Genomic DNA, 16,812 nt, shown 5'->3' with positions numbered 1-16,812 from the left:
GGCAGAGGGAAAGGTCATGTAAATATAAAAAAAAACCACCCAAACTCACTAAGCACATGGAAAGCTATGTGCACAAATGCTCGTAGTCTGTAAAAAGGTTCAAGACTTGCAAGCGGAGAGGTGGTTCAACGATTCTCATGAATGGGAAGTGACCGTACCAGGCTATAATCTTTTTAGGAAGGATAGAGAGGGCCAAAGAGGTGGAGGAGTGGCTCTGTATGTGAGAGAGAATATCAGAGCAACTGAAATGCGGGGAACCTGGTGTAAAGAAGAAGCTTTATGGATCGTCCTGGAAAGAGAAGATGGAACCTGTATCCACATGGGAGTTATCTACAGACCTCCTGCGTAAACGGAGAAGTTAGACAAGGATCTGATAGAAGATATTCAAAAGATTGGTATGAAAGGGGAGGTGCTTCTGGGAGATTTCAATTTGTCTGACGTGGATTGGAACGTCCCGTCTGCGGAATCGGAAAGAAGTAGGGAGATTGTGGATGCCTGTCAAAGTGCCTTGCTCAGACAAATGGTGACGGAACCCACGAGGGAAGGGTCAATGTTGGATCTTGTGCTCACTAATGGAGGTAGTATTTCCTATATCTGGGTGGGTGCCCACTACTACTACTAATCACTTTTATAGCGCTACAAGGCATACGCAGCGCTGTACACCATACACATAAAGTCAGTCCCTGCTCAAAGAGCTTACAATCTAAATAAGACAGGTAACAGAACAACTAAGAGGCAGGGGAATTAAAGAGGAGGGGATAAAGGTACAGGCAAGTGAGCAGTGGTTAGGATTTAAAAGCAGCGTCAAAGAGGTGGGCTTTTAGCTTGGACTTAAAAACGGCCAAAGATAGGGCTAGACGTACATGCTCGGGAAGTCTATTCCAGTCGTGTGGTGCAGCGAGATGGAAGGAACGGAGTCTGGAATTAGCAGTAGAGGAGAAGGGGGCAGACGAGTGATTTGTCAACAGAATGGAGTGTTTGAGGAGGGATGTAGGTAGAGACAAAAGAGTGGAGAGGTACTGGGGAGCAGTAGAGTGAATATACTTATAGGTCAGTAAGAGAAGTTTGAATTGAATATGGAAACGGTTGGTGTCCTGGCATGTGAGGGAGACCAGTGCACTACAAATGCTGGCTCCTCCCACGACCAAATGCCTTGGATTTGGCCGGGTTTGAGATGGCCGCCATTACTACTACTACTACAAATAATTTCTACAGGGCTACCAGTCATACGCAGCGCTTCACAATTGAACATGAAGAAAAGACAGTCCCTGCTCAAAAGAGCTTACAATCTAAATCAGGACAGACAGACAGGACCGATAAGGATAGGACAGACAGAAGGACACATAGGGACAGGGACTATTGAAGAGAGGAAGACAAGATAAAGATAACAAGCAAGTGATAAGTTAGGAGTCAAAAGCAGCATCAAACAGGTAGGCCTTTAGCCCGTATTTGAAGGCGGCCAGGGATGGAGCTAGACGTAACGGCTCAGGAAGCCTATTGCAGGCATAAGGTGCGGTGAGATAAAAGGAACGGAGTCTGGAGTTAGCAATGGAGGAGAAGGGTGCAATTAGGAGAGATTCGCCTAGTGAACGGAGTTCCTGGGAAGGAGTGTAGGGAGAGATGAGGGTGGAGAGGTAGTGAGGGGCTGCAGAGTGAATGCACTTATAAGTCAATAAGAGGAGCTTGAATTTTATACGGAAACGGATAGGGAGCCAGTGAAGTGACTTCAGGAGAGGGCTGATATTGGCGAAATATTAGTCGTGCAGCAGAATTTTGAACAGATTGACGAGGAGAGAAGTGGCTGAATGGAAGACCTGTGAGAAGCAAGTTGCAGTATAAGCGAGAGGTGATGAGAGTATGGGTGAGGGTTCTGATAGCGTGTTCAGAAAGGAAAGGGCGAATTTTGGCGATATTATAAAGGAAGAAATGACAGGTTTTAGCAATCTGTTGAATATGTGCAGAGAAGGAGAGGGAAGAGTCGAAGATGACCCCAAGGTTACGAGCAGGTGAGACAGGAAGAATGAGCATCTTGTCGACAGAAATAGAGAATGGGGGAAGGGGAGAGGTTGGTTTAGGTGGAAAGATAAGGAGCTCAGTTTTAGATATATTGAGCTTCAGGTGGCGGTGAGACATCCAGGTAGCAATGTCAGAGAGGCAGGCAGATACCTTGGACTGGATTTCTGCTGAGATATCTGGTGTGGAGAGGTAGATCTGGGAGTCATCAGTGTAAAGGTGATACTGAAAACCGTGGGAAGAAATCAGAGCACCAAGGGAGGAAGTATAGATGGAGAAAAGGAGAGGTCCTAAGATGGATCCTTGAGGTACACCCACTGAGAGCGGGATAGAGGAAGAGGAGGATCCACCAGAGTATACACTAAAAGTACGCTGTGAGAGATAAGAAGAAAACCATGAGAGAGCAGAATTCTGAAATCCAAGTGAGGACAGCATGTCAAGGAGTAGGGTGTGATGAACAGTATCAGTATCCTTTACTGAAGGATTAAATCTTTACTCCCCAGGCAGAATTCCAAGCAAGAAAAACTCTGGCTACTAAATAAATATTAGACATAATAAATGTTTATTCAAATTGTCAAAGAAGCCAATCAGTAATTATTGAAATAGTAACAAATAAACTCCCAATGCAGTATAATATGTAGCAAATAAAAACAGAGTTTTCCCTTGGAGCTGTCAATATGTCCACCTGCTAGTGTAGGCACATTGAGGCTCGCCATCTTAGTTCTGTTTCCTCTTAAATACTTTTTTCTTCCTTTCTTCATTATCTTAATTATAATTACCCATCCTACCTAATGAATATGCATATTTCCAGAACATTGTTTTCTTTTATGATGTATCATGTTCCAACATGTTCCATCAAATCATTTATTCCCTTATTATATTGGCAGTTAGGTCCTGTCATGCACATAAGCATAAGTTTTCATTTGATATGGGTTGACTTATGTCCTTGGTATTCAGTCATCAAACTAGCCCCGTCCACCCTCTTGCTTAGCTTACAGTTTTACCCACACCCACTTACTTCTCCTTCTGATTGTTTATCTGGATACAGCAGGTGTCCTTAGTCATAGGAGTCTCTGGCTGTTAGCTGCTGACCAGCAACTTATCACAAGTTATCATTAAAAGCAGGAAGCCGGCAAAAGAATTGATTGGGCCGCTGGATGAACGAAGGGTAAAAGGGGCGATCAAGGAAAATAAAGACGTAGCGGAGAGATTGAATGCTTTGCTTCGGTCTTCAACGAGGAAGATTTGGATGGGATACCGGTGTTGGAAATGGTATTTCAAGCGGAGGAGTCGGAGAAACTTACTGACTTCACGGTAAACCTGGAGGTCATAATGGGGCAGTTCAGCAAACTGAAGAGTAGCAAATCTCCTGGACCGGATGGTGTTCATCCTAGAGTACTGATAGAACTGAAAAATGAGCTTGCAGAGCAACTGTTAGTGATATGCAATTTATCCTTAAAATCGAGCATGGTACCGGAAGATTGGAGGGTGGCCAATGTAACGCCGATTTTTTAAAAAAGGTTCCAGGGGTGATACGGGAAATTATAGACCGGGGAGTCTGACGTCGGTGCCGGGGATAATGGTAGAGGCTATTATCAAAAACAAAATTACAGAGCACATCCAAGGACATGGATTACTGAGACCAAGTCAGCACGGCTTTTGTGTGGGGAAATCTTGCCTGACCAATTTACTTCAATTCTTTGAAGGAGTAAACAAACATGTGGACAAAGGGGAGCCGGTTGATATTGTGTATCTGGATTTTCAAAAGGCGTTTGACAAGGTACCTCATGAAAGGCTACAGAGGAAATTGGAGGGTCATGGGGTAGGAGGAAATGTCCTATTGTGGATTAAAAACTGGTTGAAGGATAGAGAGTGGGGTTAAATGGGCAGTATTCACAATGGAGAAGGGTAGTTAGTGGGGTTCCTCAGGGGTCTGTGCTAGGACCGCTTCTTTTTAATATATTTATAAATGATTTAGAGATGGGAGTAACTAGTGAGGTAATTAAATTTGCTGATGACACAAAGTTATTCAAAGTCGTTAACTCGCGACAGGATTGTGAAAAATTACAGAAGGACCTTACGAGACTGGGAGACTGGGCGGAGGAGTGGAGGAGTGGCCTAGTGGTTAGGGTGGTGGACTTTGGTCCTGGGGAACTGAGGAACTGAGTTCGATTCCTGGCACAGGCAGCTCCTTGTGACTCTGGGCAAGTCACTTAACCCTCCATTGCCCGCAGCATAGAGCCTGCCATGAGTGGGAAAGTGCGGGGTACAAATGTAACAAGAAAAAAAGATGACGTTTATTGTGAGCAAGTGCAAGGTGATGCATGTGGGAAAAAAGAACCCGAATTATAGCTACGTCGTGCAGGGTTCCACGTTAGGAGTTATGGACCAAGAAAGGGATCTGGGTGTCATCGTTGATAATACACTGAAACCTTCTGCTCAGTGTGCTTCTGCGGCTAGGAAAGCGAATAGAATGTTGGGTATTATTAGGAAAGGTATGGAAAACAGATGTGAGGATGTTATAATGCCGTTGTATCGCTCCATGGTGCGACTGCACCTTGAGTATTGTGTTCAATTCTGGTCGCCGCATCTCAAGAAAGATATAGTAGAATTGGAAAAGGTGCAGCAAAGGGCGACTAAAATGATAGCGGGGATGGGACGACTTCCCTATGAAGAAAGACTAAGGAGGTCAGGGCTTTTCAGCTTGGAGAAAAGACAGCTGAGGGGAGACATGATAGAGATATATAAAATAATGAGTGGAGTGGAACAGGTGGATGTGAAGCGTCTGTTCACGCTTTCCAAAAATACTAGGACTAGGGGGCATGCGATGAAACTACAGTGTAGTAAATTTAAAACAAATTGGAAAAAATGTTTCTTCACCCAACGCATAATTAAACTCTGGAATTCGTTTCTGGAGAACGTCGTGAAGGCGGTTAGCTTGGCAGTGTTTAAAAAGGGGTTAGACGGTTTCCTAAAGGACAAGTCCATAAACCATTACTAAATGGACTTGGGAAAAATCCACAATTCCAGGAATAACATGTATAGAATGTTTGTACATTTGGGAAGCTTGCCAGGCGCCCTTGGCCTGGATTGGCCGCTGTCGTGGACAGGATACTGGGCTCGATGGACCCTTGGTCTTTTCCCAGTGTGGCATTACTTATGTACTTATATAGGTCAAATGTCAAACCACAAATTTCTATAGCCTTAGAAAGGCAGTTACCAGAAAAAAATGCTGTCTTGCAATTCCAGATCTGCTCCCAGCTCAAGAAAAGCAAAATAGCTTATATTAAAATAAAAACTAGAAATATGTATGCTTTGCACCTTTTCATGGCCTTTATGATATATAGGTCCCTTGTTTCATATTTGTTGAAGGTCTCTCTGTGTTTTGTGTGTGTTACCAAGGTGTAGTATTCTGTGTCACATCTTCACACGGAACACAGGGTTTGTGAGCCCTTGGACCACTGCCGAGGAGTGGCAGTGGCAGGCAAAACCACCCCACACCAGAGACACTGACAGAACTCTTACAGGGACGGCTAGACTTCACCTGCACTTGGCCACCCTTCCCCAGGAGTTGAGCCCCTGGTTCTAGGCGGCCGGCAGAACTTGCTGGACAGAGCAGGAACAGAATACCCACAAGGCTGAACAGGGGCTGAGGGTCAGAGGGAAAAGGAATGTACATGGGCAGCAAGGCAGGAAACTGGGCTAGGACTCTCAGACAGACAAGGGACGGAACTGAAAGCTGCCAGGCAGCCACTGAACAAGAAACATAAGCAACCAAGAACTAGACAAAGACATACAACAAGAAACAAGACTGGGAAATGTTTTAATTTTAGGGGTCAGAGACCCCCAAGAAGGCTGGAGTGACCTTAAATCTGACTCCATCTCTAAATAGCACTAGTACTGGGGTAATCAAGGAGTTGTGAAGTTCTAAAAGGAATTGCCACTAAGAGAGACGTTAGGTCTAAGGAAAAGATACCAGCCTTATGACAAACTGGATTTATGTCACAGGTTATACAGTGCAGCGAAAGATAGCCTGATACAGCAAAAGCATTTATACTTACAGCCTCTGATCATAAAGTGAAGTCCACAGAACATCATTTGGGATGAGGAGTTTATTTGTCAAGATACAAGTCAAATCAGTGATTGACAACAGGCACGTACAATCAATTAGTTATAGGAATATAATAATCCAGCTGCAAACAGGTGTTAATTAGTTCCTAATCTTTTATAATTTCTTTTACCAATTAAAGGTTTCACAAGGGAAAGCAATTAGGTAATTTGTCAATTCTGCTGGACACATTGGTTTCCCTTGGAGAGAGAGAGTGCCAACCTTTCTCTCTAACTTAAACCAGGAAATACCCTGATTTTTATAGTTGCCCTCAGGATATGGATAATATGACAATAGATATACCTGATTGGATCTATGCTAATGTCATGGTTGTCACTGATTGGCTCATGCTAATGAGTAGCTTTTATCTTGCTAACATGGTTTTGTCTCTAGCTCACTTGACCACAAATCTTAAGCAAGACCCTGCATCCAGCTACACCTTTCCTTTCTCACACCATGGCTGACCACAATCCTGCTCACAGGAAAGTCTCCCTCCTCTCTTGGACAGCTAGTTCCCTATTTTCTTTGCACCTGGCATGACTCACTCATTTCTCAACTTGTTTTTCTAACTTACATTAGAGAAAATTCCACTTTGTAACAGATACGGCTTCCATTTTGTGCTGAAATCCTCCATTTTGTTTCCATATCTATTGACCTAACTTTTCCTAATTTAGCTTATTTAGGCCTCAATCCGGGCTACAAACTAGGCCATACTTTTTCAGTAAGCTCCCAGTTATGTCAGCCATCAGATTTCTGACTTAGCCAAGGTCTGTAATGGCCTGAGCTCTATGACTGGGCCCGCCACCATTCCAGTGGGGGGGTCTCTGGCTGTACCATAATTATACAGAAACAAGCAATCCAGTACAAGAAGCTACACAAAGACTAAACTACAATCAGGCAAGAATACAGACTAATATCTGGACTAGGCAGGAGTGCAGCAGCACCCCAACATACCAGGGCAGACGATGCAAAGGCAGAAGCTTCCAAATGGCTAATAAGCCCAGCAGCAGCTGGGATTGAGCTGCAGTAATCACCAGGCAGCAAACAAAACAAGCAAGTCTGGCAGGCTGGAAGATCCGGACTGGACTGGGCTGAAGTCTGGAATGGGAAACAGCACACAGACAAACCAATGCAGCCACCAGGTCTGGCCACCAGAGGGCAAGAGGAGCACAAACCAAAACACAGGCAGAAAGCATACTGAAGCACAGAGAGGCTTAACACACAGGTGCAGTAGAGGGGAGTAATCAGAGCCATGCTGGAAGCAGCCAGCACACAGAGACAGAACTAACTCAGGAAGAACAGATAGAAGCCAGCTCAGAAGCTGAACGCCACAAATAAGCTGACTCTGAGAGGGGTCACGACCACAGACGTGACATTCTGCTAGTATGTAATTTCTGTATAGAGATCCATAGCACAGATAAGGTTGACACTCTTTGAGTCCTGGAAGTTAGTGTTGTAAATGTGGTTTTTGCACAAGTTTGTGCATAGTTTTTTGCAGAGAAGGGGTTTATGTGTTGGCCTTACTGAGGAGACATCAAAAGTTTTTAATATAGTTTAATTTATTCTAAAGTTTTGCGGGATCCGACGTGTGGTGAGGTGGTTGTCAATATAGCAGAATTGTGTCTGATATTGGCCTTCACTCTCACTCTTTGAGATGGGCCACCCTGGTCCAGCATCTTCCTTCCTTCCCCTTCCATGGCCCAGCATCTTCCTTCCTGCCTCTTCCCTGGCCCAGTGTCTTCCTTTCCCTCCCTTGGGTAGATCCAAGCAGTGTACAATAAAATTTAAAAGGTGTGGAGCTGCTGTTTAGGGCACACAGCTGATGGCTTTCCTGTGTAGCCCACATCTGACATGGACTTCCTTTTTCTGAGGGGCAGAATCAGCAGAGCCATGGCTCTGCACACCTATGCTACTGTTTTTTTGGGGGCAGGGCTAAGGAAACTGTGCCACTGGACTTGGGGGGGGAGCATCCACAAAAGTTTGCCCAGGGCCCCATATATGGTTAAACTGGCCCTGAGTAGTAAATGATTTGGCTGCTGTTGCTCATCGGTAGAAGCAGCAGTGGCCACGGGAGACCATGGAATGAGGAGGAGGGAGTAATGATGGATAGAAAAGGAGGTAGAAGGATGCTGGATAGAAAGATGGGGAGACATTGGATGGAAGGGGGCGATAAAGAAGGGAGATGCTGGATGAAAGGAGGAAGAAAGGGGGGAGATGCTGGATGGCAGTATGGAGGAGGGGGGGCAAATGCTGGATGGCATTCGGGAGGAAGGAGGGGCAGACAATGGAAGTGGGGAGAAGAGAGGGGCAAACGATGGAAATGAGGAGAGAGAGGGGAAATTCTGGATGGGAGAAGAGAGGGGCGGAAATGAGGAGGAGAGAGAGGGGAAATTCTGGATGGGAGAAGAAAGGGGCAGACAATGGAAGTGGGAAAGGGAGAGAGGGGAAATGCTGGATAGAAGTGGGGAGGAGAGAGTTCGACTCCTCCTCAGTCATTAGAAGGTATGGGGGGGTTGGGGCTGCTAGAGCACCAGGGGGGGTGGTGAGGGTGAGGAGGGCTAGTGGTCCCACTGGACCACCAGGGTCTTTTTAGTGTTTTGGAGTGGGAGAGGGAGCCTGGAGGTCTGGTATTTGGGAGAGAAGCGGGCTTACGTTTGACAGGTCCGAGAGAAAATCCTGGATCTGTCAAACCTCTTCTGCTGTTCTCCCCCATTCTCCCTTGCTTAGCAAACCCTAATGCTAGCTCCAACTGGTTTAGGATTTGCAGCAGGAGCAGCACCCTTGTTTGACGCTGCCTTCTGATCATAAGGGAATAATGCGGGAGACCCTCGTTTGCATGCATTTACATGCAGTTAGTGATCAGAGCTGGCGAGCACATTGTTACACCCGCGTTTGCTTTTGATCATCTGCACATTAGTTATTTACTGTTTTTTTGTTGGTTGTTTTTTCTGAAATCAATAAAGATTATTGGAACAAATCACAAGAGGGGATTGAGAATCTTATGTGCTTCTGAATGCTAGCCCATTCAGGTCTGTCCTGTGATTTCCAGCTTTTGGAACTAGGTTAATCAGTTCCTTAATGAGATGATTAGCAGTTTACTCTCTCAATTCTTTTTGCTTTTCATTTTGAGCAAACATTGACCCTAGATAATCTAAATAAATACCAAACTTTATTCATCTAGAAAGGTGTGCATAGTCAAAAAGTGTATTATGATTTTCCAGTGTGAAATCCCATCTCCATGCACACTTTTGTGGTGTATTCAGCTTGCTCAGTAGTGTAGCAAATAAATACTAAGAAAAACAACCATTGTAAAGGAGAAGGATACTATTTATGATGATCTTACCTTACGCAATCTAGCTCCACATTGCTAGGAAATACACATTTGGAGCCAGATTCTATATATGGCGCTCAAAATTGTACACTCAAATTTAGACGCACATCCAATTTGTCCGTGCAATTTAATTGGTTAATGAGCCAGTTAGTGCTAATAAGTGGATGCTAACAGGCAATTATTGGCATTAATTGGTAGAATTTTGGATTTATGTGCCCATCTTGCAAATCGCTATTCTATAAAAAAAATGCACGGGTAAACCCTTTGGAGTGCAACTGAAAAAGGGGTGTGGGCATGGGAGTGGTATGGGCGAGTAAGGGGCATTTGCTAGAGATGCACACATTATTATGGAATTTGGGGGATCCACCCCTAATTTACGTGCCAGGATTTAAGCCAGATTTCAGTTGATGTAAATGCTTGTGCCTAAAAGTTTGGCGTGGATCCGGGAGCTACACATTGTTGTATGAATGGTGCTCAAGTTGGAGACTTCCTGAGATCCTTTTTGCGCAGTCCTCACTTTTTTATCCATTGCTCAAGTTGGAGCACCATTTATAGTATAGTGCTGAGCGCGGTTTTTGTTCGGTGTCCAAATTTGGGCATCTTTTATAGAATTCTCCACTTGTTGACTGCCTAGTCAAGAAAGTAAGATACTGTTCGCCATGAATGTTTTTTTTAATGAACATATGGCTAGTGTGATAGTTTTGTAATTTGGTTAGTGGTATAAATGTGTTTTGGAGGTCTGGGGATTTTTTTTTTAAGTTCGCATTTATTTTCTCATAACTATTTTTATTTGAATATTTATTAGTAAGTGCTATGGTAAAGGGATGTAACTTCGTGGCCTTTAAGCTTAATGTGCAGCTATTCATATTAATAAGCCTATCAAAATATTGTATTACATATTTTTCTTTATCGTATAATTTAATTACAGACCCATTAGTGCTAAAACCAAACCTTTGGGACCCCGTGATGTTTTGCCAAATAATCGACAGATATATGAGATCATTTTAACATACAACTTTCATCAGGTAAGTTTTTAAAGTTTGTAATGTAAAATGGAACAAACTGTAGTACTTTTGCTGTTTAAAACTGCCCCATAAATCATATACCCTGAGATTGAGAAATGAGATTTTAATGATTTTTGAAGACTTGGTTGGGGGGTTTTTTCAGTTTGTGCTTAATTAACTAAGAGAATTTACATTGATAAATAAGTGCATTGCCTTATTGACATGAACTGATCAGCAACACATGTGAAAGAGGTCAAGGTGCAACTTTGAAAAATAATCGTTTTTATATGTATGTTACTTAATGGCAGTTCTGTAAATGTTTGGCTCCAGTTTCACCCCAGAATCAACATCTGTCCACCCAGAAGCTGCTAACATGCTTAGTAGTGTTCTATAATTATATAAGGCTTACTAAGATGTTTTATTTGTATTTTGTTTTCATTGAAAGTATCCTATCTATTAAATGAATATTCTTCCATGCTACCTTTAAAAGTATTATTCACAGTGCTGTTAAATGTTTGTTTGCTGCTGTATCTTGTTAGTCCTATTCATAAGATTCAGTTTTTCTTCTACAAGTTTACCTCATTGATTGCTTATATTGGATCATTTTACTATTGTCATTCTGTTAACAAAATTGTAAGTTTTATGTCCAGCTATACCTGCTACACACTGCCTTGAGTGAATCCCTGATAAACGACAAAACAGGCATTCATATGTGCAGTGTGTCATGTAAATGTATGTGTCCTGAAAGGGGGCTTTTGGGGCAGAGAGTAGGCGTACACTGAGCAGGACCAGCAACCAAGCTCACAGAACATACTCCATAAATGTTGCCCATGCAGATGGCATGTAGAATATACATCCAAATATATGCCAGCTAAATAGCTGCCAAATCCATTTGCTGCTGTTTTTGAATTGTGGTTGCATTCCAGTATTCTGTTCTTTCTGTGGAACTGTGTTTGTAACAATTAGCCAGCCCATTTCATCTGAATAGACTCCTGATGCAAGCTATCTAGCCGAAACACAGTGACCGTGTCGGACCATTTTAAATAAAGGCTGTTTCTAGATTGCACATCACTTGACTTTGTTTCTTCCACCCTCTTTGTTGCTGTATTAAGTGGTATATCAAATTAATAAATCAAATAAGCCCATGTAAGGAAACAATACCAACATGACGCCAATTGCTTTTTCCTATAGTAAATGAGGGTCCTCATTTCCAGATATGGCAGGACATGTGATGGCTTGGTTGGCAGGAATGTGTGATGCAGAAGAGGAGAGCACTACCATGTTGCAAATGTACACTGTGTAATATAGCATAGGCCATGCTGGATCATGCTCACTGACCCCTGCAACAGAGGCCTGCTCAGGTAGCCAGTAAGTCTACAAAATCCTGAGTGGTGTAGAACGAGTAGACTAGGGGTCACTCAATGAAGTTATAGAGAAATATTTGTAAAACAAATAGGAGGAAATTTTTTTTTCACTCAGCGAATAGTTACACTCTGGAACTCATTGCAGGAGGGTGTGGTAACAGCAGTTAGTGTATCTGGGTTTTTAAAAGTTTTGGACAAATTCCTGGAGGAAAAGGCCATAGTCTGTTATTGAGAGAGACATGGGGAAAGCCACATCTTGCCCTGGGATTGGTAGTGTGGAATGTTGCTCCTATTTTTGTTTCTGTCACATACTTGTGATCTGAATTGGCCACTGTTTGAAACAGGATACTGGGCTGGATGGACCATTACTTTGACCCAGTATGGCTATTCTTATGTTCCCTTTCCAGAGAGGCCAGTTTAAAGAGGTGAGTCTTAAGTTCTTCTCTAAACTTTGGATAGGACAGTTCTATGCACAGAGAAGGGAGAAGAGGAACTGTGAAAAAAAAAAAGACAGATTGCTACGTGGATTCAAGTTGGGCATGGAAGACTGATGGGACGTGGGATTCCTCCTGGTGTGTGAGGAATTGTGAGCAATGAGAGAAATGCTTGAAAGGAGGGTGCCAAACAGAGGTGAAGAGGTAATGATTTTCAAGGGGTCAGTCCAACAACATTAAAGATGGATTCTCAAGTAATATCCAAACAAATGTGGTGAAAGATGGTATAATCAGTTTTGTTGGGAGGAGCGCAAGGTATGGGGAGCAGATTAAGTTATTAATAGCCAAGATAAAAAAGATGGTAAACCAGAGCAGTGAACTTGGTAAAGATCTTAAAAGTAATGTGATGTGTGATCAGCAACCAATATTCTTTCTACAGTAATGGAGTTACGTGATGAAATTTCCTTGCTCCATTAATGATCTTAACCACGGTGTTCTGAATTAGTTGTAATTATCTGATGTCTGTAAGTTGAATTCCCTTAAATAGAAAGTTATAGTAATCTAGACTAAGGACAAAGGAATGAACCAAAAATTTCAATGCTTTTTTTATGATAGTAGTGATTGGACAGAATGAATGATTTTCAATTTATAAAAGCACTTCTTAGATATATATGAAATATACTTTCTAAATCATAAATTTGAGTCAGTGATTACTCCTAAGATATTTATTGATGGAACAAAAAGTACTGTAATGCCAGCAATAGAGATTGGAATCATTATGACTTGTATATTATTCCTTGAGCACAGTCATGTCATGAGTATTCTCTAACTTGAGTGTGGCTAAAATCTGCATGTCATCCGCATAGGCATTTCCTTTGAGTTCAAGTGATTGAATGAGGGCCAGTAGGAGAGCAAGGAAAATATTAAATAAAACTGAGGCAACGATCAAAACAGAGAAATTATCAAGCATTCTGTAATTTTCCTTAGCTCTGAACATGAGTTCTAAGCCTAATAAAAAAAGGGAGTTTGTCTGAAATTGGGGCGCTCGTCTGTGAGTAACGTACGTGTACTGCACAGAGAACCAAATTTCCTGGTCAAAGAAACTCCTGGCTTTCGCTGTGAACTGGGCCCCCTCAAGCTGATGTTAAGAGCCTGGATGATGTAAGGACCAGTGATGTATGTATAGTGTATTATTGCTTCTTTTCCTGGTCTAGAAACTCCTAGCATTGCTTGGATGTAGGGACCAGTGATGTAATGATTGTTTCTTTTTCACTATAGATAGGTATTGTTTCTTTTCAGTTATATAGCTTAATCATTGTGTATCTTAGAACCTCTAATAAAAGTCTCATTTACCTAATACGAATCCAAAAGAATCCACAGTAATTACTGAGTAGTCTGTGTCAATGAGGCAGGCTGTAAAACCAGGTCAGAACAGTGAAGGACCTTAAAAGAGAGTGTCAACTTATGAATGATCCAAAACTTGATAGGAAGCCAATGATGCTCTATCATAAGAGGAGAACATAAAGATCAAAATGGATTTATTCCCCAACGTCTCCCAAATGATAATTCCCGACTTTTTTTGGAATATCTTGCCAAATGCTCATTATTTTGATGACTCTTTAATTACAGTCCCCTTAGATGCAGAAAAAGCATTTGACAGAATTGAGTGGCAGTATCTGTTTTATACCATGAGATGGTTTGGTATTGGTGAAAGATTTATAAACATCGTTAATATTCTTTATGATACTCCACTGGCTACTATAGTGGTCATTGGCAATGTATGTAAACCATTTCTCCTAAAGGGAACCAAACAAGGTTGCCCTCTCTCACCACTTCTTTTTAACATTGCTTTAGAACCTTAGGCAATGGCAATTAGGCATAATTCTGAAATTTTTAGGGTGCACGTATTGTTATTGATGAATTTAAACTATCATTATATGCTGACGATATCCTTCTGTATACAACATTAAAATCCCTACCTACTCTTCTCACTTCTATAGAATCCTTCTCTTTCCTGTCCGGTTATAAGATAAACTGGAATAAATCAGCGGTTTTGTCCTTATCTCTTTCTGTTCAGAAGCATCATATTTCTTCCTTTCCTTTTAAATGGGAGCCTAATAGGATACAATATCTGGGAATTTGGTATGGTAAAACTGTAGATCACTCTTCACAATTAAATTCTGAAGCTCTATTATCTATAGTAGACTCTATTCTAGATAGATGGAATCCATTATATCTTTCATGGTGGGGTAGGGCTGAGGCAATAAAATTGGTTCTTACTCCAAAATTAAATTATATCTTCAGCATGGTACCTCTTCCATTCCCTTCTTCGCTATATAAGAAAATAGAAAGTAAAATTTCTAGGTTTTTATGGCAGCGTAAACCCCCTAGAATTGCTCTTCAAAAACTTAAATTGTATAAGTCTAATGGTGGTATCAACTTCACAGATTTTAAATCTTACCTGGCATTCAGATTGTCACAGGCTATATATTGGTTTCATGAGGATAATCATCATAACCTCGCTAGATGGCTTGACTTTGAGAAGCATTTAAGTTCCCCTTTTCCTCTTTATCTTCTTCCTTCGATGGATGCATTTCCATATCCCACTGGTATGCGTTTAATTAAAGCTACTGCGAAGCTCATCACCACTATGAGAAAAATATTTAAAATATATGTTCCTTTTTCTGATATTAGTATTTGGTTTAATTCATCCATTAAATTAAGTAATTCTACTTTAAACTGGCCACCGTGGCAGGAAAAAGGTATATGGTTATTATCTCAAATTACTGTATGTAATGATGTGACTTCTGCTGAACCTGCTTGTCTACAATGTAATTTAACTATACTTGATGCTGATTCTTGGCTTTCCCTCTCTATCAAAATTTGTTGCAAACCACAGGTGGTCAGTCAGATGCTGCTAATCTTACTACCTTTTGTCGTACTATGCTAATGGGTAATAGGAAAGCATCGAGAATATACAAATGTATACATGACTCTTTCACAAACCCCTGTCTTGAGCTCCAGCATAGATGGGAGTTGGAATTGTTCTGTCATGATGAAATTGATTAGCTAACCTTTTGGTCTAAATCCAATAGACCCACTCTCTCTGCTGGTATAACACAATCATCATTTTTTGTTCTTCATAGAGCTTATTGGACTCCTTTCAAAATGTCTAAACTAACCAGATCAACATCTCCTCCAAAATGTTGGTCTTGTTCTGCTCCTGTCAGTCACCTGAAGCATCTACTCTTTGAATGTTCCCATGTGTCCACCTACTGGAAATTAATATGGAAAAGAATATGTACAATAATTCCTTTCTCCTCACCTGTTGGTTTGACATATGATGTGATAATACTTAGTTCTTCAACCCCTAAACTTACACTTGAGGATCAATATCAAAAACTTTTTGATATAATGATGGCTCTAGCCATTGGAAAAATAATTTGCATTTGAACTTTTGTGAATGGTGGAGTCATCTTTGTACTATTAGAAACTATGAAGAATCTGCAGCCTTTAAATTTAATCAATTGCCTACTTTTAAGAAGCATTGGGCTCCTTTTGCTCATTACATCAAAACATCAGCATCTCCTAGAGATTAGATATTTATTTTTATATTTAAATTGTCACATTTAGCTATATGTAATGCATTTGGTTTTGTTGTTGTATGTTATATTGGTTTAAATTTTCTTGAAAACTCAATAAAAATGATTTTTAAAAAAGAGGAGAACATGGTCATAGCGTTGTGCATTGGATAGAATACGGATAGCAGTATTTTGTACCAATTGAATCTTACAGAGAGAGATCAGGAAGTCAAGCATAAATGAAATTGTAGTAGTCCAGCTTGGCCAGGTGACCACTAGAGCACACAGTAGGTAGCACACAACTCATCAGCAAGAAATGGTTGGAGTGAGCATATCATGCATAGTAAGTAAAAACATTCCTTGTCAGTAGCAGAAATGTGAGAGGAAAAAGTTAAAGCACTATCCAAGTGAACACCAAGATAGTTCAAAACTCAACTAATTGAATGGGAACACCATCAATGGTAGGAGTAACAGAAGGGTGAGAGCGATGAACAGAAAGCCAGTTCGTAGAAGTTTTTTGTTGATTAAGGTAGAGACGATGGGAAGTGAGCCAAGTAGAAACTGTCAAGACACAATTGAAGTGACTTGAGATCAGGGAGACAAGGGATTATGCTGGTATGCACAAAGTGAATTGCCAGGTCCACAAAGGGTACACAGCATGTACCCTAGAGTTCGCTTTATCCTCTCAGTGCACTTCTCTGTGACCCTTAGCCGTTGGTCCAGAGACTTCTACTGCTGGGACCATCTTCTGCACCAATACAGCTAGTGCTCCATCTCCTACTGCACCCTCAGACACCACGGGGAATGGTTCATTGGCTGCATGGGAGAAGGAGATGGAGGCTGCTGAAGGACCTCGACCTTGTCACTGTCTTGAGAAGAAGAACCTCCTGATCATTATCTTCCTAGGGTGGCACGGTGGGACAGCCAGGGATTGGTAGATGGCATGGAGAAGTGGAGGGAACTGTAAGGGATGTTTG

General features: G+C 41.6%; 1 protein-coding gene across 1 annotated transcript in view; it reads left to right on the top strand.

Moving 5' to 3' along the window:
* The window catches only part of TPP2 (tripeptidyl peptidase 2), a 321,173-nt gene that overhangs the window by 163,622 nt on the left and 140,739 nt on the right, over positions 1-16,812 (top strand). Inside the window, 1 exon segment of the mRNA XM_030201336.1 lies at positions 10,381-10,477. Within this exon segment, the coding sequence (XP_030057196.1) occupies positions 10,381-10,477 (97 nt within the window).

This window comes from Microcaecilia unicolor, chromosome 4, assembly GCF_901765095.1.
Source record: "Microcaecilia unicolor chromosome 4, aMicUni1.1, whole genome shotgun sequence".
Taxonomy (NCBI): domain Eukaryota; kingdom Metazoa; phylum Chordata; class Amphibia; order Gymnophiona; family Siphonopidae; genus Microcaecilia; species Microcaecilia unicolor.
This window is presented reverse-complemented; position numbering and strand designations above follow the sequence as displayed.